The sequence below is a fragment of the Cherax quadricarinatus genome, chromosome 16, assembly GCF_038502225.1.
Source record: "Cherax quadricarinatus isolate ZL_2023a chromosome 16, ASM3850222v1, whole genome shotgun sequence".
In the NCBI taxonomy this organism is placed as follows: domain Eukaryota; kingdom Metazoa; phylum Arthropoda; class Malacostraca; order Decapoda; family Parastacidae; genus Cherax; species Cherax quadricarinatus.
The window spans coordinates 18,635,462-18,659,037 of record NC_091307.1 but is presented as its reverse complement, the minus strand read 5'-3'; the positions used below and the strand labels follow the sequence as shown (position 1 = coordinate 18,659,037).

At 39.7% G+C, this 23,576-nt stretch overlaps 1 protein-coding gene across 1 annotated transcript; it reads right to left on the bottom strand.

Moving 5' to 3' along the window:
- Positions 1-2,293: 2,293 nt before the first annotated feature.
- On the bottom strand, positions 2,294-15,330 carry LOC138852796 (uncharacterized). The gene is made up of 3 exons (XM_070085684.1): positions 14,939-15,330; positions 4,031-4,211; positions 2,294-2,717 (listed from the first exon to the last, which is right to left on the bottom strand). The coding sequence occupies exons 1-3, from the start codon at positions 15,050-15,052 to the stop codon at positions 2,536-2,538; spliced, it is 477 nt and encodes a 158-aa protein (XP_069941785.1). The 5' UTR covers positions 15,053-15,330; the 3' UTR covers positions 2,294-2,535.
- Between the last annotated feature and the right edge of the window lie 8,246 nt (positions 15,331-23,576).

Below are 23,576 nucleotides of genomic sequence, written 5' to 3'. Positions count from 1 at the left end.
AAAACTCTGTTCCACAAGGCACAGTACTTGCTCCCATTCTATTCCTCATCCTCATTTCTGACATAGACAGAGATGTAAGCCATAGCTCCGTGTCTTCCTTTGCGGATGACACCCGGATTACCATGGCAGTAACCTCCATCGAAGACACCGAAGACTTTAAGCAGACATCAACCAAATCTTTGAATGGGCCGCTCAAAACAATATGAAGTTCAACGAGGAGAAATTTCAACTACTAAGATATGGGAAACTTGAGGAATTAAAAATGTGTCAAGGTATACAACAAATTCTAACCATACAATAGAGCGGAAAAGTAATGTGAAGGACCTGGGAGTGATAATGTCAGAGGATCTCGCATTCAAAGACCACAACAATGTATCTATCTCATCCGCTAGGAAAATGATAGGATGGATAACGGGAACCTTCAAAACTAGGGATGCCAAGCCCATGATGATTCTCTTCAAATCGCTTGTCCTCTCTAGGCTGGAATACTGCTGTACACTAACAGCCCCCTTCAAGGATGGCGACATTGCATACCTGGAGAGTGTACAAAGAACTTTCATGGCACAAATAAGTGCGATAAGGCACCTACACTACTGGGAACGGTTGAAGGTCCTTGATCTGTATTCCCTCGAACGCAGGCGAGAGAGATACATGATAATGTACACTTGGAAGGTCCTGGAGGGATTGGTACCAAACCTGCACAAGAAAATCATTCCATATGAAAGCAAAAGACTCAGCAGGAGATGCAACATTCCCCCGATGAAAAGCAGGGGCGACACGAGTACACTAAGAAACAACACAATAAGTGTCCCTGGCCCCAAGACTGTTCAGTTGCCTCCCAGCATACATAAGGGTGATTACCAATAGACCCCTGGCTGTCTTCAAGAAGGCACTGGACAAGCACCTAAAGTCAGTACCTGACCAACCGGGCTGTGGTTCGTACGTCAGCTTGCGTGCGGCCAGCAGTAACAGCCTGGTTGATCAGACCCTGATCCACCATGAGGCCTGGTCTCAGACTGGGCTAAAGGGGCGTTGACCCCCGAAACCCTCTCCAGGTAAACTCTCCTTGTACAGTGAGGGCGCATCTCCAAGTGTACTCTCAGTTACCATTTTCCTGTTGGACACATGATAGATCGTCATCTTTATAAACCCCGGCAGCAACGAACCTTCCTACAGACCTGGACAGATCCAGGAATTTTCCAACAGGGTCCACTATACCTGTACCAAGAGCTGGATGATAGCGATTGTTTTCGTCAAGAAATGTTGATTTTTGTAGTAGTAAGAAATTAATGAGTAATAACAATAAATACAGATGAAAAAGATTTTACCTATATATTTATTTGACTAAATATATATACACCCATAAAGTTTTAATTGTAATTAGGCTAAAAAAAATTGCATTAGGTGTCCTATTAAAAATTATAGAAAAGACAAGAGTATTAATTTTTTATTACATTTATTATAATGGCTATGTTACCAGTTACTGATAATACTAGCTTCTACATCCATACAATAAACAACAATAACATGCAATTATATATATAACTGGCTGGAAAATTCATTATTCAAACTTCATAGACCTGCTGCATAATTATCATCCTGAGATTTCCGGATTTAGGAAATCGTTCAGCTACACTCTCCATGTCTATTAAAAATGTCTTAGTGAGCGTGAAGATGTGCCAGTCCTGACAGCCTCACCTCAGTCATGCAAACCTGCAGTCATGTCTCCATCAACCATGAAGAGAAACACTGTGTTCGACCCCGCTATACTGACTGCTGAAGTTACAAATATTTCCAGCAAGCTATAAATGACTGGTTCTAAAATTTTATTACATTTACATAATGCTTGTATCTGGCAATTTGGTACAGTTTTATTTGATTTTTTCCTAAGCCATTTTATTCTCCAAAGATCGACAGCAACTCCAAATTGAACATTATTACAAGCAGCAATATTTCTTTGAATGATTTTACCACAGAGATGCCAAATATTATCAAGATATCTTTAAATATAAACGAGACAAATATAGGTTAAGTACTGGTGTTCCACACTCCAATATGGTCCTCGCTTAAGCCATATAGTGCCATTATGACATCTTCCTTGAATTTATGTTAGCTAGTCTTAGTTTTGTCAGAGGTGCATTTGTTATATGGTGTGTGTGTGTGTGTGTGTGTGAAAGAGAGAGCGAGAGAGAGAGAGAGAGAGAGAGAGAGAGAGAGAGAGAGAGAGAGAGAGAGAGAGAGAGAGAGAGAGAGAGAGAGAGAGAGAGAGAGAGCGAGAGAGAGGAGAGAGAGAGAGAGAGAGAGAGAGAGAGAGAGAGAGAGAGAGAGAGAGAGAGAGAGAGAGAGAGAAAGGGAGAGTGAGGAAAGTTCCTAAAATACAAATATGTCCTAATAAATTGTTCTAGTGTGCACTAGTTTGTTATTTACCTTCACTCGGTATACATACACAAACCAGGTTCCTGCAGCCTGTGATATGCCTGACGTTTTTAAGGCTGTGGGAATGAGTCTTTACTGAAGACTAAGATATATACACATTCAGATAACGCCATAGAGACTGTTTTCACTGTCGTGAGCTGATCCTGGTCGTTGAATGACCTTCAGTGGTGATATATCTGATGAATGTTCCTCATTGCTGCCTGAAGTGACTGGCTGCATCTTCCACTTTTCATTCCACTCTTCATACTCGTTATCCCTTGTCTCTGGATCAGTAATAGGGTCTGTAGAAAAGATTAGATTAATATTTTTTCAGTGGTATGAGTGTTTCCGGACAGTGTCGTGCGAGGACATTTACTACCCTCGGCATCTGTGCCTGTGTCATCATTTGTGGTTGTCTCCGACTCCCTTAGTGCTCTACAGGCTATGCGAAAATTTGATACGCCTCACCCCCTAGTCCTCCGTATTCAACTTTGGCTACGCCTTATCTCTACCAAGCGTAAAGATATTGTTTTTTTTGTTGGGTCACTGGTCATGCTGACGTACTGGGCAAAGAACAGGCAGGCACTGCTGCGCGGTCAGCAGTACATGACCTACCAGTTTCATATGGAGGTGTTCCATTTACGGACTATTTTGCTGTAATAGCTACCCACCTTCACACTCATTGGCAACAACGTTGGTCTAATCTACTCGGTAGCAAACTTCATTCTATTAAACCGAGTATAGGTTACTGGCCGTCTTCTTGTCATCAGTGTCGAGGTTGGGAGACTACTCTCTCCCGTCTTCGCATTGGCCACACTCGTCTTACTCATGGGTATCTCATGGAGATGAACCCTGTTCCTCTCTGTGAGACGTGTCAGGTTACAGTATCGGTTAGCCACATCCTGTTAGACTGCCCTCTCTATCAACGAGCAAGCAGAATTTACCTCCAACGTCGTCTCTGGTCTACTACTCTCTCTTTACCTTCCCTTCTTGCTGATGGACCCTCCTTTAATCCTGACTCTCTCATTGACTTCTTGACAACAACTGATTTACTCCACAAACTCTGATGATGATACCTTTTGCACTCCCCTCAGCCCTTTCTACCTCAATCTCTTGCTACCCTCTACCCCTGTACTATCCACTGCCCCGCTGTTCTCCGTAACCTACTAATTATCCCTCTCCCTTTTGCCACCTGATACCCCCGCTTCCTTCCTGCCCTGCAGCGCTGTATAGCCCTTGTGGTTTAGAGCTTCTTTTTGATAATGATAATAATAATAATAATAATAATAATAATAATAATAATAATAATAATAATAATAATAATCAGTGGTATGAGTAAGGGTAAAGGTTATGCTAGGTTTAGGGAAGAGGGGGTAAACAGGCTTAATTTAGGGTCGGGGGTGAGTAGCTTCAACTAACTGCATTACGAGATTTTCACTATCCTCAAGGGACTTTCTTGAGAAAAGAAAATATAATGGAATGTCGAAAATTGTTGAAAAAAATCCACGATTCCTGAAATTATTTCCAATTTGGCCCAAGGCTACACCTGACCCTCACCAGTTTTAACTTTCAACGACTGCTACTTTATGAACGAATAACCCAGGATGACTCTCACCTTTCTGTAACAGCAGTTGCTGGTATCTATAGCGAGTGATGAAACCATAGACGCTGGCCGCCACTGCTATCAGGAACAACACAACACCAGCAGTCAAAATTATGTTGTAGTTTAAGGGTGATGTTGGTGGTGCTGATGTTGATGATATCGGCTGTACTGGTTCAGCAATTAAATGAAGAAACTGAAAAATATTAAAAAAAATATTAATAATTATTATTAAAATTATGACTATTATATTATTATTATTATTATTATTATTATTATTATTATTATTATTATTATTATTATTATTATTATTATTATATTATTATTATTATTATTTATATGCGTCATCCTAGATAAGATTCACATTCCAACCTGACCACTTACACCTACATTCATAAGAGCCGGAGTGTGTTAAATCAACTGCAAAATTTTAGGTGAAATTGAGGCTAACTGAGAAATAGATGTTAAAATAAAATTCATCAGAGAGCTCATCACAGAAACAAAGGATCATAGAGCGGCCAGCTTTCTCTCTCAGCGACTCAGTGTTGCAATCCAGAGGGAAAATGTCTGCAGTATTCTGGACACGCGGCCCACCGCCGGGGAGTTGGATGAAATGTTTAAGATGTAGGCTGAGATGTTATTTATGCTTTCTTCATTTCTATTGCATCTTTGTTAATGTATTTTGTTTATAAATAAAGTTTAAACAGAATATAGAATATAGAGGGTGGTAGGAGAAGAAAATATTCAAACGATCTGGGGAGAATCTGGAGTTTTCCCTGAAGTAAGTTTATTTTTTTCTCTGAGAATGAGGGTCCCCAATCCAGTTTTAGAAGTGGTACCTCCCTGTGAAAAAATAGTGAAATTCCAAGCGCTTTCGTAACTTCTCACATTATCAAGGAACTATAAAAACAAAGCATCAACAGGGGGCATGTAAGGGCAAGACTACACCTCACATTCACCTCACAACACCCGACTCTGTGAAACACAACGGATACTCTACCCAAGCATTAAGATTTTTACTTGTCTAATTTATCATTAAATTCTTCCCAAATTTTATTAATTATAACTGAATCCAATTTATATAAACCAAAAGAAACATTCATATTATTTTCAAAACCGTCCCATTTGTGGTAAGGCAGGTCCTGGAAAGGACCTCCGAGGCTTACAGAAAGCGAGAAACAGAATAATAAATATAACAGCCAGCCCAAAGCTACATCTAATTGACGTCAACAAGTCATATTCTCTTACGTTGCCATAGGATAAAGTAAATATACAAAACAATGAAACTGAAATGTAAACCTTCGAATTAATAAGAGTGGAACGTGCTCATTGTCTACTTGAACAACGGTACGTCAAGGAAAGTTCTAGAAGGTTCCAGGTAGTGCTCAGAAGAATATCTTCATACATTTCAAAATATTGCTTTCAGATGTCCTCATTATCAATTATCATGATTGTTAATCGGTTATTCATGAATCATCCTTAGTATTCCGATTATTCTTTAATGACTAATATACTGACTACTCATGAATTTTCCGATTCTTTATCACCTCCTAACTGCCTGACTCTGGTGGGTTATCGCCTAAAGCTTGTTTGTTTGTATGTATGTGTGTGCGTTTGTGTTTCGTGAACGTGTGTGTGTGTGTGTGTTTGTGTACTCAAATATATGTGGTGGCAGGGATCCATTCACAGCTCCTGGCCCCGCCTCTTCACTGGTCGCTACTGTGTGTGTGTGAGTGTGTGTGTGTGTGTACTCACCTAATTGTACTCACCTAATTGTGGTTGCAGGGGTCGAGACTCAGCTCCTGGCCCCGCCTCTTCACTGATCGCTACTGGGTCCTCTCTCTCTCTCTCTGCTTCCTGAGCTTTGTCATACCTCTTCTTAAAACTATGTATGGTTCCTGCCTCCACTACTTCACTTGCTAGGCTATTCCACTTGCTGACAACTCTATGACTGAAGAAATACTTCCTAACGTCCCTGTGACTCGTCTGAGTCTTCAGCTTCCAGTTGTGACCCCTTGTCCCTGTGTCCCCTCTCTGGAACATCCTATCTCTGTCCACCTTGTCTATTCCCCGCAGTATCTTGTATGTCGTTATCATCTCTCCCCTGACCCTTCTGTCCTCCAGTGTCGTCAGTCCGATTTCCCTTAACCTTTCCTCGTACGACATTCCCTTGAGCTCTGGTACTAGCCTTGTTGCAAACGTTTGTACTTTCTCTAACTTCTTGACGTGCTTGACAAGGTGTGGGTTCCAGACTGGTGCTGCATACTCCAGTATGGGCCTAACATACACAGTGTACAGTGTCTTGAACGATTCCTTATTAAGGTATCGGAACGCCATTCTCAGGTTTGCCAGGCGCCCGTATGCTGCAGCGGTTATTTGGTTGATGTGTGCCTCCGGTGATGTGCTCGGTGTTATGGTCACCCCAAGGTCTTTCTCCCTGAGTGAGGTCTGTAGTCTTTGTCCACCTAGCCTATACTCTGTCTGTGGTCTTCTTTGCCCCTCCCCAATCTTCATGACTTTGCATTTGGCTGGATTGAATTCGAGAAGCCAGTTACCGGACCACACGTCCAGTCTGTCCAGGTCTCTTTGCAGTCCTGCCTCATCCTCGTCCGATTTAATTCTTCTCATCAACTTCACGTCATCTGCGAACAGGGACACTTCAGAGTCTATTCCTTCAATCATGTCGTTCACATATATCAAAAATAGCACTGGTCCTAGAACTGACCCCTGTGGGACCCCGCTCGTAACAGGCGCCCACTGTGATACCTCTTCACGTACCATGACTCGTTGCTGCCTCCCTGTCAGGTATTCCCTTATCCATTGCAGTGCCCTCCCTTTTACATGCGCCTGATCCTCCAGCTTCTGCACTAATCTCTTGTGGGGAACTGTGTCAAAGGCCTTCCTGCAGTCTAGGAAAACGCAATCTGCCCACCCCTCTCTCTCGTGTCTTACTTCTGTTACCTTGTCATAAAACTCCAGGAGATTTGTGATACAAGATTTGCCTTCCATGAACCCATGCTGGTTTTCATTTATAATCTTGTTCCTTTCCAGGTGTTCGACCACTCTCCTCCTGATAATCTTCTCCATGACTTTGCACACAATACATGTCAGAGACACAGGTCTGTAGTTTAGTGCCTCGTTTCTGTTTCCTTTCTTAAATATGGGGACTACATTAGCTGTCTTCCATTTCTCAGGTAGTTGCCCAGTTTCAAGGGATGTGTTGAAGATTGTGGTTGAAGATTGTGTGTGTGTGTGTGTGTGTGTGTGTGTGTGTGTGTGTGTGTGTGTGTGTGTGTGTGTGTGTGTGTGTGTGTGTGTGTGTGTGTGTGTGTGTGTGTGTGTGTGTGTGTGTGTGTGTGTGTGTGTGTATGTGTATGTGTGTGTGTGTATGTGCGTATGTGAGTAGTGTGTGTGTGTGTGTGTGTGTGTACTCGCCTAATTGTGGTTGAAGGGGTCGAGACTCAGCTCCTGGCCCCGCCTCTTCACTGATCGCTACTAGGCCCTCCCCCTCTGCTTCTTGAGCTTTGTCATACCTCGTCTAAAGACTACGTATTGTTCCTGCCTCCACTATGTCACTTGCTAGGCTATTCCACTTCCTGACGACTCTATGACTGAAGAAATACATCCAAACATCCCAGTGACTCGTCTGAGTCTTCAGCTTCCAATTGTGACCCCTTGTTTCTGTGTCCACTCTCTGGAACATCCCGTCCTGTAGTTATCATGTCTCCCCTGACCCTCCTGTCCTCCAGTGTCGTCAGTCCGATTTCCTTCAACCTTTCATCGTAGGACATTCCCCTGAGCTCTGGAACTAGCCTTGTTGCAAACCTTTGTACTTTAACTTCTTGACGTGCTTGACCAGGTGTGGGTTCCAAACAGGTGCTGCATACTCCAGTATGGGCCTGACGTACACAGTGTACAGTGTCTGGAACGATGTGTGTGTGTGTGTGTGTGTGTGTGTGTGTGTGTGTGTGTGTGTTTATTTATTAATAAATAAATAAATAAATAAATAAAATTGTTGATGTTGTTAATATTATTATCATCATCACGAGTTTATTACTGTAATTATTATTATATAAAGTACCATTATTATTATTATTATTATTATTTAAAGCATTATTATTATTATTATTATTATTATTATTATTATTATTATTATTATTATTATTTAAAGTATTATAGTTATTATTTATTATTTATTGTTTAAAATATTATTGTTTTTATTTATTATTGTTATTTATTTACTATTATTAAAGTATTATTATTATTGTCATTATTATTATTATTATTATTATTATTATTATTTTTATTATTATTCATTTCTTATTATTTAAGGTATCATAAACCATACCACGGGCGGGATTTGAACCCGCGGTCAGAGAGTCTCAAAACTCCAGACCGTCGCGTTAGCCACTGGACCAGCTAACGCGACGGTCTAGAGTTTTGAGACTCTCTGACCGCGGGTTCAAATCCCGCCCGTGGTATGGTTTGTTTGCAATCGTGTCATTACGATTTCGTGAGTTTAGGTATCATTATTGTTATTTTTTTTTTTTAAATTTGCCGGTACTCTCACGGTAGGGACCTTTTCCAAATGATGGCCCGGCCTTGGCTCCCTTTCTCGGGAGTATCTCAGGCTAATGTCTGCCATGGGAGGAGGTACAAGTACCCCCTCATCGTTGGGACCAACTGTTCCCAGGCCTAGCCACATTTCCCGCCCTCACGGGGCTCATAGAGAGAAACTAGGCCTCTCTGGTCTGCCATCCCCGCCCCAGGGGGGCTAATGGGAATGACAGTCTTATGAGCTAAAGGCTCGGGCTCAGGCACCTACCCTGCCCTAGAAGGGCTGGGCATGGTGTCGATGTATTGTTATTTATTAGTATCAGTATGATTGTCATTATTATTAATATTTTTATTTCTATAATAATAATAATAATAATAATAATAATAATAATAATAATAATAATATTATTATTAATAATAATAATAATAATAATAATAATAATTATTATTATTATTATTATTATTATTATGTTATTATAATTATTATTAATATTATTATTATTATTATTATTATTATTATTATTATTATTATTATTATTATTAATTTCATTATTATTATTATTATTATTATTATTGATTTCATTATTATTATTATTATCATTTTTTATTAATATCATTTTGACTAGCTTCCAAATTCCAGTGTAACTATCATAATTTGTAATAAAAAAAATCGTCTTACTTAAGAGACTTAGAGACAACAAAGTAACATACAATACTGTACATTAATTCAGTGTACGACGCAGGTAACCTTAATTTACCTGTCAGATTACTCGGCTCATCACAGCCCAACTGAGTTTTATCAGGAGGAAGTAGGTGTATGGGTAGTTCTCCATGCCACTGTTCAACTAAATTTAAATAGGTACCATAGTGTTTGTAAACTGTTGAATGTGGCAGTATACCTGAGATAATACGGGACTTTGAAAGTAGCTGGCGTAAGATAACAGGTTTTAAGCTCTGAATTGAACATTAAAATAATACTACAGTTTCCCCTTAAAGAAAAAACAGAGCAGTATATAAATAGGTGAGGATATGGTATGATAAACAGTGTGTCTGACATCAAGATATCTCTGCTTCACTACAATGCCACAGCAATATTTAACTTAACCTAGTCCAACCTACTGTAATCTAACCTAACCCAACTAAACATAATCTAGCCTAATCCAACCTACCCTAACCTAGCCTAATCCAACGTAACTTAACCCATCCTGACTTAGAAACGGGCTGGAAATAATGTGTGAAAGTGTGACATAGTTATGAGAAGGATGTGTTGATTTCTGAACTAGGATGTGAGAGAGGATTTCAGAGCATTATAGATGAGTGGCAGGGTCTGGCTTGAAGGATTTACTATGTAAATAGTGTGGACACATAAAACAATGCACGTGAATTTATATATAGACATAAATAAATAACTCCATTGCTTTCCTAACAAACCACTGATAGCTTAGTCATGCACTCGACCCGGATAAAGGCTCACGGAACTTTATAATCATGAAAATTTATAAAAGTGAGAAATTATCACAAGAGTTAACATGCTATTTAGGCAACATCTAGACTCAGGCAACAATTTCAAAATCTTCACGAATATGATCTTTAAGTAACTGGAGAAAAAACATAAACTTGGAAGTCGCGCTGTAGTTAATGAGACAAGCTATAAACACTAACAGCCTGATTAACCGGGATGTCAACCAGGAGGCCTGGTCGAAGAATGGGACAAAGAGATCGATGAGCCAGGAACCAACTGCAGGGCACCGACCATCTTTAATATTTTGTGTTTTCTATAGATTTCAGTGTTGCTCAGGAAAATAACACAAAGAGATGCGATAGTTTTCAATTTTATCAATAATGTATTTGTATAAGTAATGACAGATACTTGCTTGTTAGTATTAAAAAAACACAAACCGTCTCTCTAGTAAACGCATCAGTAATACCTTGCAGCACTAGTGAACGTATCAGTAATTACTTGTAACACTAGTGAACGTATCAGTATTATTCAAATTAATTTGAGTGGGTCTTAACGCGGGTTGAGAAATTTTCCCTCAACTAACTCGCAAGTGATCTTATTAAAATTATGTTGGCTGTCAAACTGCTAAAGTTTGGCTCTGAAGTGATAATGTTTGCTTTCATAATTCATCTTTTTATATAATCTAAGTATTATTTTACCATACTAATTACTATATATTACTTAGTCACACTGATTGCTTTGTCAGTATTACCTTCACCACGGTAGTCAATATCGTGTACTATATTTCTATAGAACCAAAGTAGAAAAAGTGTTATGCTCAGATTTCACACACAAGACAGGAAAAAAGATCTAATAATTTCATCTATCAAAACAAAAAAAGATATATACATAAATGAGTCTCACAAGAAAACAACAGAACCTCCTGTACAGAGTGAGAAAACTGAAACGTGAGAATAATGATAGAATTCACCAGTGCTTTGTACATGATGGACAAATTCTAGTAAGAAAAACAAACGTTGGCCGTGTTTACTATATTACAAATGAAAATGAACTAGCAATCTTCCTTCATGATGCAAACATTACAGAGTTTGACTGATATTAGTGACCAATTTCTTACTACATTAGTGTATGTTATTATGTAATTATTGAACTAATCCCTGTACTATCACCGTCAAGATAGTATTTTACTACCTCATTATCCTATGTGTCCCACACAGTTCTTTGTGTACCCTTTTTGTGTTATTTTCCCAGATTCCCTATTCACAAATTATTATTTGTTAATAGGACACCTACTCTTTATTAATATCTGTATTACCTTTTTCTTTCCTACTTAAGCCCTGTTTAAATTCTCTAATAATCTTACCAAATTTTCCCCTTTTCTCCCTAACTACAAATAACTAACTAGTGTATGTTCCTACTAGACTACTGTGCAATTCCTTTACCATCCCTCACTAGCTAGTACCAACTACCTCAAAAAATATTCCTATAGTGATATTAACTGCTCAAACTTTATGCTATAAGGCAAATCCTACTCTAAGATTATTTTCATATCTTAGTGACTATATTGCGTGTGCAATTAGTGTATGTTTCAATTATATCATTGTTCAAGGCCCTTAACTATCTTTTGCTAACTAGTACCAACTACATCATATTATTTTTTTTTTACTTTTTATAGTACAATATATTGCTCAACTTATTATATATAACAAATCAGATCTTACTCCCAAATCAATATTATATCAGAGTGACTATCTGTCATTTTAACTTTGCCATTACTTAATTTAGTCCCTTATATTTTTTCTCTTTTATTTTAACTTTATATAACAACCTTAGTTCATGTATTCACAATTGTTAAAATAATCAAGGTGCTATTCTCAGGTGCTAAAGTGTAATAAGCTCGTTATTTTACCATTATATTAATTTATTTGATTACCACTTTTTTGTTCACCACAAATTATTTTAGTCCCTTTTATATTGCTTCATTTATTTTAGCTTTAAAGAGCTACCTTAGCTCATAATTATTACATTTGTTAAAATAATTCAGGTGCTATTTTATAGCTTTAGAATATTTACTTTGTCTTATACTTAATTCTAACTATAGATTCACAATAAATCTTATGATAACAAGCATTGATCCTGATACCAACCTCTTATCTAATGACTTAAATGAATCAAACAGTTACTGTAATTACTACACAGCAGAACAATCAAAGGCACTCCTCAGAGCCAACAACAACATAACTGTCTTTAACTACAATATCAGATCTTTAAGCAAACATTAGAAACCCGGGGAAGTATGATCGTCATGAAAAAAGATCACTTACGCCCCCAGGTGGGTTTAATTATAAATCTCCTAAAACCAGGCCCCAACATTTATAATTCCCAAAACACTATGAGTAACTGCTTTGTTTCCCAGGTAAAATCCTGCAAAGTTGGGGCTTTTTTCCCAAACTTCCCACTGGAACCCCCTTACCCCCCAAAGGGTCAGGCATAATCACAGATAATCCCCAAGACCATTACCTACTTTCCTCATAAAATTTTGGGAAAATTCCCTAGACACTCCCCTAAAGCCCTTTTTTCAGACTTCAAAAGGGGGCGCTATCAAAAATTTCCCACAGGCATTGGACCAAACATTGATTTTGGCCCCTGGGCTAGAAATTTTCCCAGATATTGACGAATGTATTAATAATTATCAAAAAAAGACCAATACCCCATTATAACCATGCTAAAAAACCAACAGATGACTGCGAAAAGGGGCTGGACGGGCCCTTTGGGTAACACCCCGTATCAAAATCCATAAATACCCAGCCCCTATACAAAACAATTTTTGGGAAAGGGCCCACATAACCAGGGCCAAACAAAACTTTTCTAATCCTAACCAGCCTAATAGAAGGGCTAAAATTGTGTAGGGATTATTCCCAAAACAAAAGGGTGGTAAAAAAACCTGGAAAAAACCCTACTCAAAAAACTAAAAAAAAAAATAAAAGGGAAAAACAAAAAATTTAAATTTAAAAAAACCGGAAAGGGCCCCCAAATTTTTACCTACGGGGAGCAAAAGGGGTCAGTGATTTCTTCTCCCCTATAGGAAAAAACCTTTCAAAAAAATCCCCGCTCAGATACACCCCAAAGACTTTCCCACTGGCCTCCCGAAAACACTGTTCTTCCAAAATAACCCAACTAAGTCTCCAAAATCAACAAAAAAAAAACAAGAAAGAAATTTTTGTACCCCTTATATACAAAAAAATTTTCACAGGTGCTATCACCAATCATTGCAACCTCTTTAACAAATCCAAAGGAAACCTCTACCTTTTTTTCAGGGTTTTCAAAAAAAGCAAAAAGGGGACCCTTTTCCATAAACAAAGGGGAACCCACAGACTTGAATAACTATACCCCAAAATCCCAACCCTCTCTCTAAAATCCTTTTAAAAATTAATCCATAAAACGATCTTTCCCCCCTCATCTTCCCAAAATCTCCCAACCCCCTTCCCCAAATTTGGGGTTTAGGCCCAATAAAAAAACTAATGAAAAGCTATTTCCCCATATTTTTTGCAGCAAAGAAAAAGAGTCCCGGGGGTCTTCATTGACTTATAAAACTTTTGATACATTTTACCCGAAACCCCCCCTAAAATTTCACCTTTTTGGGATGGGGCCTCCTTCAACTACCCAAAATTTATCCTCAAACCCAACCCGACTAATGTGGTACACAAATGGGACAAACTCTTCCCACGCCAATTACAGTTGGTGTTCCCCCGAAAATTCCTGGCCCCCCTTCTCTTTCCCCACGGACCAACAAACTTACTCTAAACATTGACAAAACCTACTACATTCAGTTTGGTACCAGAGCTACAGATGTGTCTCTTAACATAATGATAAATGGATCACCTATCACAAAACTCACAGAGGGAAAATTCTTAGGAATCCACTTTGATAATAGACTCAAATTTCAAACACATATGCAACAAATTTCCAAAAAAAAATTCCAAGACCGTAGGCATACTATCGAAGATACGGTACTATGTTCCACAGTCAGCCCTCCTGGCCCTATATCACTCACTTATTTACCCCTATCTCACCTATGTAATTTGTGCATGGGGCTCAACAACAATAAACCATCTCAGACCACTAATCACCCAACAAAAGGCTGCAGTCAGACTGATAACAAATTCCCACTACAGACAGCACACTCCACCAATATTCAAAACTCTAAACCTACTCACAATACAAAACATCCATACTTATTACTGCACCTACTACATACATAGAACACTTAACTCTGACATAAACCCTTCCCTCAAACATCTCCTTACCAACCTCAACAGAGCACATGACCATAACACAAGGCACAGATCACTCTTTGATGTTCCTCGTGTCCATCTCACGCTATGCAAAAACTCAATGCACATAAAAGGCCCGAAAATCTGGAATTCATTACCTGTGAATATAAAAGAAACACTGTCTGTTTATAAATTCAAGTCTCTTCTCAAAAATCACTTACTCACCCACAACTAAATAAATACTGAATAATTGTATCTCATAAATTGTATCTCATATATGTATCTCATTATTGTATCTCATAAATGTCAACCTGTGACCCAATCAAACTTTGTTATTATTTAACTTCATTACCTAACAGAATACTCCATTCTACTGATTACACAGCATCACAGTAAATGACCACATGACCTGTCTTTGTAATACTCATTTGTACTAAATTGTTATCTGTTTTACAATAATTTTTGTACCACTGAATATATCATTGCTTAGTTAATCTTAAGTTAATTTTAAGCCTGCCCATAATGCTCTGCATACAAGGGGCTTTGGCATGCTGCACTTTTAAAATTGTGTTCCTTGTACTTCTCTGTATCATGTTCAAATAAATAAATAAATAAACAAATGCAACATACATTATATTGAATTATGTACGCATTACTTTTACTATCATTCTTGTGGCCTGAAGTAAGATGGGTGAAGCCGACAAGCCAGATAGTGACAACTTTCAAAACACTGTTTAAAGCCATGACTTGAGACGTTGTTCTTTCTTCACTAGTGACTTCCAAGAATTCCACCAGCTGCTACGTCGGCTACTGTGATTCTCAACACCACCAGCAGCGTCTGTCCGTTGAGTAGGAGAATCACCTCTGCGAACCTAGAGTTTAGGTCTCTCGATTAACAGACGGACTTTCGAGCTTTCGTCCATCTGCGCTAAATAACTTGCACAGTGTTAGCGCTTCACGTAAAAAACTAGTAATAATTGACGTTAAGCTGCAACAGACATCTACATCACTCAGAGCGCCTGGCTGAGTGCCACTGCCTCACCATACGCCTGGCAGAAGTGAAGCCTGGAGAAACCGGATACAAGATAATGTCTGTTAGGTAAGACACATATGCAACAGTTAGGTATCTTTATTTCTAAACGTTTCGCCTACACAGTAGGCTTCTTCAGTCGAGTACAGAAAAGTTGATACAAGCAGAAGAATCTTGAAGACGATGTAATCAGTCCATCACCCTTGAAGTTTTGAGGTGGTCAGTCCCTCAGTCTGGAGAAGAGCATTGTTCCGTCGTCTGAAATATGGAGTTGAAGTATGTATGTATAATGTTCGCCAAGACCTTAGTCCTGGCACGGGTCTCAATTTTGCGATGACCCGTCTATATGGAGTTGAAGTGACAGGATTGAGCCTTATATACCGCCAGGAGGTGAGATGTAGGCCACTAGTAGAGATAAGAATGAAGTCGTTGGGAGGTCAGGTCCCTCTTAAATCCAGCCATTCTCACTAGTAGAAGTAGTCCAAGTTGATTTCAGGTCTGTACCAAGATACCCTTGTGTTGCAGTGTCTGACAGAGTGAACATTAAAATGGTATAAAATACCGACAGGTTGTTAGGTAAGACACATATGCAACAGTTAGGTATCTTTATTTCGAAACGTTTCGCCTACACAGTAGGCTTCTTCAGTCGAGTACAGAAAAGTTGATAGAAGCAGAAGAATCTTGAAGACGATGTAATCAGTCCATCACCTTTGAAGTTTTGAGGTGGTCAGTCCCTCAGTCTGGAGAAGAGCATTGTTCCATAGTCTGAAACAATATGGAGTTGAAGTAACGAACGAACGAACGAAAGTTCAGGTAAGATCCCAAATGGGATGAGCAGGGAAGACGGGACAGATGAAGAATAGCTCTGGAGAGGAGTGTTCTTAGTCAGAGAAACAGAGCCAGGGCTTAACCCAGCAGCTAAGGCGATCGTGGGGCAGACCTGAGAACAGGAATAGCAGGGACTATTGCATCGAACTTGTGGTAGTTGAAGTCTTGAATCTTGAGTAGCTGGCAGCAGGCTAGGTCACATCAGAGGGTAGAACACATTGGAATTATAGGAGTAACTGAGGAGGCAGGTTAGCAATGGAGCCATTTTCGAACTTTTTGAAGCTGCTCCTAGATAGGTGGTATAGTTTAGCCTTGTTACTAAAGGTGAAACGTAGAGGCTTGATGAACTCAAGAACTTGGGTGAGTGTGAAGTGAAGCGGTGATTCACATGCATACTTGACTGTTCCAGCACCGAGGCTTTTGTAGAGTTCAGTACAGGTCATGGTGTCAGTATTTGAAGAAGTGTAAAAGGTAAGGTTTTCCCATGTGGGTTTACTGGAGTCGTCGTTATCTTCCTCTTCTGGAGTGGATTCATTGGGAGAATCTACAATGGTGGTAGCAGGTGACTGAGGGTCAACAGGAGCAGCTGTGAGGTGTAATGGTTGTGTAACAGCAGGCTGGGAGAGGTGGGAGACGGTGGTTGAGGCAACATGATCAACGTTGTCAGCGGTGGAAGTGGTGCTCCTGGTGCCTCTGGCCTAAACCACATTATCCTAAAACACATTCCTGACTCTATCTATCATTACTGCCTACACAAACCTCCTCAATGCCTCCCTTGCCTCTGGATACTTCCCTTCCCTCTTCAAAGCTGCTACTGCTATCCTCCTTCCTAAACCCAATAAAGACCACTCTGACCCTAGAAACTATCGCTCTATCAGCCTCCTCGAAACTTTAGGAAAACTCTTTGAAAAACTCATTAAGCATCGCCTTCGCAGATACCTGGAACACAATTCTCTAATTTCTGATGGCCAGTTTGGCTTCAGAATACACAGATCCACACAGGATGCCATGAACATCATTCTCAACTACATCCACATAAACACAAAACAAAGAAACAGGACAGCCCTGGTTGCAAAGGACGTTGAAAAAGCTTTTGACACTGTCTGGCACCAAGGGCTTAAGTACAAACTCTGCACTAACTTTAACCTGCCTCTCACTACTCGTAAACTCCTCTGCAACTTCCTAGACTGCCGTACCATGAGAATAAAATTCCAAGGCTGTTACTCTGACTACTTCACACTAAATGCCGGAGTACCCCAGGGATCTGTCCTCTCCCCTACCCTCTACATTTTATACACTAACGACATTCCAACACCTGTATACCACAACTCCATCACACTAGCCTATGCAGACGACATTGCACAACTTATCACTCATGCCAACATAGATACACTCACACACAAAACACAAAATGAGGTCGACAGGATAGCCATCTGGGAACAAAAATGGAGGATCAAAACCAATGCAGCTAAATCCAGCATTACATATTTTAACTACAGGAAACGTGATCCTCCATTACCTGTCGAGCTCAGAACAGCTGACACCCGCACTTACATCCCCATCACACAATCTGTCACTGTCCTTGGCGTTAATCTTGACTACCTTCTTCGTTTACATGGACACATTCACTCAAGGCATGCAATAGCTAATAAGGCCCTTGCGGGCCTCTACAAGCTGAAACATGCCTCTCAACGCACCAAACTACACCTCTACAAATCCCTAATATGTCCTCTGATAACTTACTCTCCTCTAGCCCTCTCTCTTGCAGCAAAAACAAACTTAACCTTAAACTGCAGCGTGTCCAGAACAAGGCGCTGCACTGGGTGCTTGATGTCAGATGGGAGGACTTCGCCACAAGCGAGTCTCTCCATGCCCAATTAGACATCCCTGCGCTGAATCTGTACTGGAAGACGCTCAGTAACAGACAGATAGACAAACTTGAGACACGACATGACTACTGGACCTCTCTCCTTGACGAAGACATTCGCAGACCCACAAACCAACACAACCTTTTCTACTCCTTGCATGATCCTGCTCCTAACCCTATTTACAAATAACCTTGGATTCGCTGACAGGTACCTTATATGACAGGTACCATTCTCTGACCCACATTCGCCTTAGCTTTTGGGTTAAGACATAGCCCAGTTCTACACTCCTCTCTAGCGCTAAACGTCGCATGTCCCTTCCTCCCCGCTCACCCCACCAGAGTCCCAACAGAAGAGGCTGATTTTTCTCTTCTCAATATCTGTCCCACGATCGCCTTCGCTGCTGGGTTAAGCCCTGGCTCTATTTCGACGACTAAGAACACTCCTCTCCAGAGCTATTCTTCATCTGTCCCGTCTTCCCCGCTCATCCCATTTGGGATCTTACCTGAACTTTCGTTCGTTCGTTCGTTACTTCAACTCCATATTGTTTCAGACTATGGAACAATGCTCTTCTCCAGACTGAGGGACTGACCACCTCAAAACTTCAAGGGTTATGGACTGATTACATCGTCTTCAAGATTCTTCTGCTTCTATCAACTTTTCTGTACTCGACTGAAGAAGCCTACTGTGTAGGCGAAACGTTTCGAAATAGAGATACCTAACTGTTGCATATGTGTCTACCTAACAACCTGTCGGTATTTTATACCATTTTAATGTTCAAGATAATGTCTGCATTTTTTTTATCGGAAACGAACAGAAAGATACAGTGTTCATCAAAATAGAATGTTCCGTATATAACATATATATGGAGAAAGTGTTGGAATCAGTAAACTGCAAAATTCTGTCACTTTTGACTAAGTATCTTTTGTAGTTCAACTTATATGAAGTTTAAAATTAATGAAGTGTAAAGTGCATTATCAAGTACAGGGACCCACCAAAATATTGTCTAAGAAGAGCTATAGAGGTAGATCCAAACTAAACTTGCGGGAAATGGCGCAACCAAATTCTAGAGTTGTTGGACGACTCAGATTTTCAATCCTGGCAGACTCATATGTATTGCGTGTACTCACCGAGTAATGTTTGTTGGTCTCGATTATTAGCTCCTAACAGAGCCTCCGTTTCTGATTTCTGGTCTTTTAAAACTTATCATATTTATTCATGAAGCTGTGTATATAATTTGCCTCCACTTCATCTTTTGATTTATTCAACGTTTCTACCACACCGAAGTTAGCTAAGTACTTTCTAACATCGCTATGGATCTTTTGTCTCCTCAGTTTCCACACGTGTTTCCTAGTTTGGTTTCCTGCTACTCACTACCTTCATCTCTTTCTCAAACCATATTTTAAAAAGGCATTCAACATTAAGAACAGCATGATTTTTTGTTATCTATCCCGACCTTTTTTCAGCAGCTTGTCCTTGTCCATCCTAACAAGTCCTCTGAATATGTTGCTTATGTCTTCCCTTGTCCTCGTCTTTAAAAGGCCCTGAGAGTACGAATAGAAAGGGCATTTAGAGAGGAAATATAGGGCTAAAGTGTGAAATATATAGTGAAGGAAGATGAGAAATACAAGACAAACTTTTTGTGCAACATTTGGGTATCTGGAAAAAGACATTTACGTACAGCTCAGGATGTATCTTTTTACACATCCTGTCCGTATCACAATACCATTTCTCATCTTGGTATCTTTATTCTGGAAACGTTTAGCCAGCCAGTGGCTTCTTCAGTCCAATGCAGAGAAAAGTGGAAGATGAGGAGGAATTTGAGGTGATCACTGACTGATTACCTCAAACTTTTCATCTTCCACCTTTCTCTGCATTTGACTGAAGACGCCAGCGGCTGGTGAAACGTTTCCAGAATAAAACTTCCCAAATATTGCACAAGTGTCTCATTTATCAACATGTCGGTTATCTAAAAAAATTATTTACAAGAGGAACATCGTACGGAAGGGAGAGGTCGATCCTAATTATTCATCAGGAACAATGAACACAGAGTAAATAGATTAAAAAAACCAGGACCACAAAATCTCAGACGAGTTATAAAATAAAAAAAAAAGCTTAATCAAGCTTGATTAAATACTTTAATTGAATCATTTCACAAAACCTCATATTAGAAGAACACATTAGTAATACGACTTGAGGTAAAAATCTAATTTCACATTGTTATTCAGCGCCCACATTACAGGGATGCCGGGTACACATTCAACAAATTTCAGATAGGCCTTAACAGTGGTTCATCCAGCCAAGCAAGATTTTGTACCCACCATCGAAGGACATATGGTGTTGTGGACGCCTCTGAGATAATTACATTCTACTCCCTGTTTGTGTAGTTTGTGTACTAGCTCAACAAGCAGTATAATATATTATTGTACCCAAGGAACAAGTGGTATTGATCAATAACAACACTACACTAGCCCAGGAACCGGGCCAAAACAGCATGGGTGGACTGTATTAAACTTTTAGGTACAGTTGATACCCAGCTCTGGGACCAACACAGTGATAACGGGGAAGTTTTTATCAACCTGCAAGCATGTGATATTATAAATAAAAACTTTTTATGCATTATTCATTTCGTTAAAATAGCAATAAAGAGCACAGAAAATAATGAAATGAAAGATACGTTGAAAATATGAAGCGAAAATGGCGAAGGGTAATAATAAGAAATAGTATCAAAGCAAAAATTATTTTTTCTCATGTATATATGTTCCTCGTGGAGTATGGAGTGCAGGTGTTGTCAGAGTGCAGGTGTTGTCAGAGTGCAGGTGTTGTCAGAGTGCAGGTGTTGTCAGAGGCTTGACCCAGCTCTGGTGGTTGTTGTTGTTGTTGTTGTTAGTGATGTGTATTGTCTTCCCAACTTCTGAAAGGTTCTCTGTGATACATCCTGCAAAAAAAAAAAAAACTGGTTAAAATGTCTCTTGATATGTAAGAAACTGAGAACTATTTTTTTTTTATTCGCCGGTACTCCCGGCCCGGGTCTTTTCCAAGAGTGGTGACCCGGCCTTGGCTCCCTATTTGGGGAGTGTCTCGAAACGTAAGTCTCCCATGGGAGGAGGTACAATTACCCCCTCATCTTTGGGACCAACTGTCCTCAGGCCTAGCCACAGTCCCCGCCCTCACGGGGCTCGTAGGGAGAAGCTAGTCCTCTGGTCTGCCATCTGCCCCGCCCCAAAGGGGCTCGTGGGGATGGCAGTCTTGTGAGCTGCAGGTGGTAGCAAGCTCAGACTTCTGCTCTCTGTCAGAACTATTAATAGCAAATAATCATGTGTAAACTTTTTTTTTTTTCCACATTTAACACCAATGCATTATTATATATTTTTATTATTATTTTCAATATTATTATTATTATTATTATTATTATTATTATTATTATTATTATTATAACTAATATTATTATAAATTTTACTAATATTAAATATATTATTTTATTATTATTATTCCCCTCAAGGGAGGTCCCTTGACACTGGTGAGGGGCTCTTGATCTAGGGAATTGGATCTGTGCTCCAGTTCCCTGAATTAAGCCTGAATACCTTCCATCCTCCCCACAGGCGCTGTATAATCCTACGTGTTTAGCGCTTCCCCATGATTGTAATAATAATAATAATAATAATAATAATAATAATAATAATAATAATAATAATAATAATAATATTAATACTACTACTACTACTAATAATAATAATAATATTATTATTATTATCATTATTATTATATTATTATTATTTTATTGTTATTATTATTATTATTATTCATCTTCAATTTTATAACTGTAGTATAAGCACGCCTCTGGCAAGACAGTGATGGAGTGAATGATGGTGAAAGTTTTCCTTTTTCGGGCCACCCTGCCTTGGTGGGAGACGACCAATATATTAATAAATAAAATACTCAGTGGTCAGTCGTCACGTGAGGTCACAGACCCTGAGCTGCTTTGGGGATTAGTGTGGACGGTTACAAAGCATGGCTTGCTTCTGCAGTGTTTTAAAAATTGAGGTTGGAGAGTTGAAGGAGGAGGTCTTGCTTCTCCAGGAGGAGATCAGGAGGCTGAAGGTCCACCTCAATGGGTCTGGGAGAGAGTGTGAGGTGGCTGGAGTTGTGGGGAATGAGGCTTCTAGCAGCGAGGTGCAGTCTGTCTCTCGCTGTGAGGAGGCTGTAGTTGGGGAGGCAGCAACGGCTACCAGCAGTGAGGTGCAGCCCAGCACCTGCTACAAGTGGCGAGTAGTTCACAGTAATGGAAGGCGCATCAGAGTAAGGAAAGTTAAGAGTGAAGATCTGAAGGTAGGAAATCGCTTCTCTGTTCTTCAGGATGAATGTACTTCAGTGGCCAGTGAAGGTAAGGGTACTACTGCCCCTGCTAATGGAGGTAAGCGCATTCTTGTGGTTGGTGACTCTCAGGTAAGATACATTGACCGTGCTTTTTGTAATAGGAATAAGAAGATGAGAGATAGAGTGTGCTTCCCTGGAGCTGGTGTTGGGGACATTGTCAACAGGCTGGATAATATCATGTCAGGTAATGGGAGCAAGCCCATTATCTGTCTCAGTGCTGGTGGAAATGATATTGGGAAGGGTAGGAGAGAAGAGCTGCTAGATAAGTACAGGTCAGCTATAGATTTCATTAAGTCTAAGGGAGGGATCCCAATCATATGTAGCATCTTGCCTAGAAGGGGAGTAGGAAATGAATGGTTGTCTAGGGCAATTGGTGTAAATTGCTGGCTAGACAGATACTGCAAGGAACTTGCAATCCCATTCATTGACAACTGGAACAACTTTTATGGCAAACATGATATGTATGCAAGGGATGGGGTACATCTCTCTGGGGCTGGGGTGGTAGCACTTGCAGACTCGATTGAGAAGGCCATTGGTGAAATGCCTATGATTTTAAACTGATGGAAGATAGAGGTATGGGTGTGTGTGGGAAACAAGCAGGTTGCAACACTAGGGTTGGAAACAGTAAATGTATAAAAGGCATTCAGCATGAAGTTATAAATAAAGACAATAGATCAGGTCAGCAAACAAAGGGGGACAGCAGAGGGCAGCAAGGGACTAGCTCCCTTAAGGTTTACTATACTAATAGCAGGAGTGTAAGAAATAAGATAGATGAGCTAAGATTAATTGCAAGTGCAGGAAACATAGATATTATTGCTATAACAGAGACCTGGCTCAATCTGAAAGATAGAGAGATGCCCTCTGAATGTCACATACAAGGCTATAAATTATTCCACACTGACAGGGTCAACAGGAAAGGTGGTAGAGTAGCGATGTATGTCAGAGACAATTTAAATTGTTGTGTTAGACAAGATATTAAATTAGAAGCGTCAGCCACTGAATCTGTTTGGTTACAGCTTCTCGAGGGCCGAGAAAAACTAATTTTGGGTGTGATTTACAGGGCCCCAAATCTTGATAGGGAGTGCAGTAAACTTCTATGGGACGAAATTCGTAAGGCATCTACATACGAAAATGTTGTGCTAATGGGAGATTTCAACTATAGACAGAT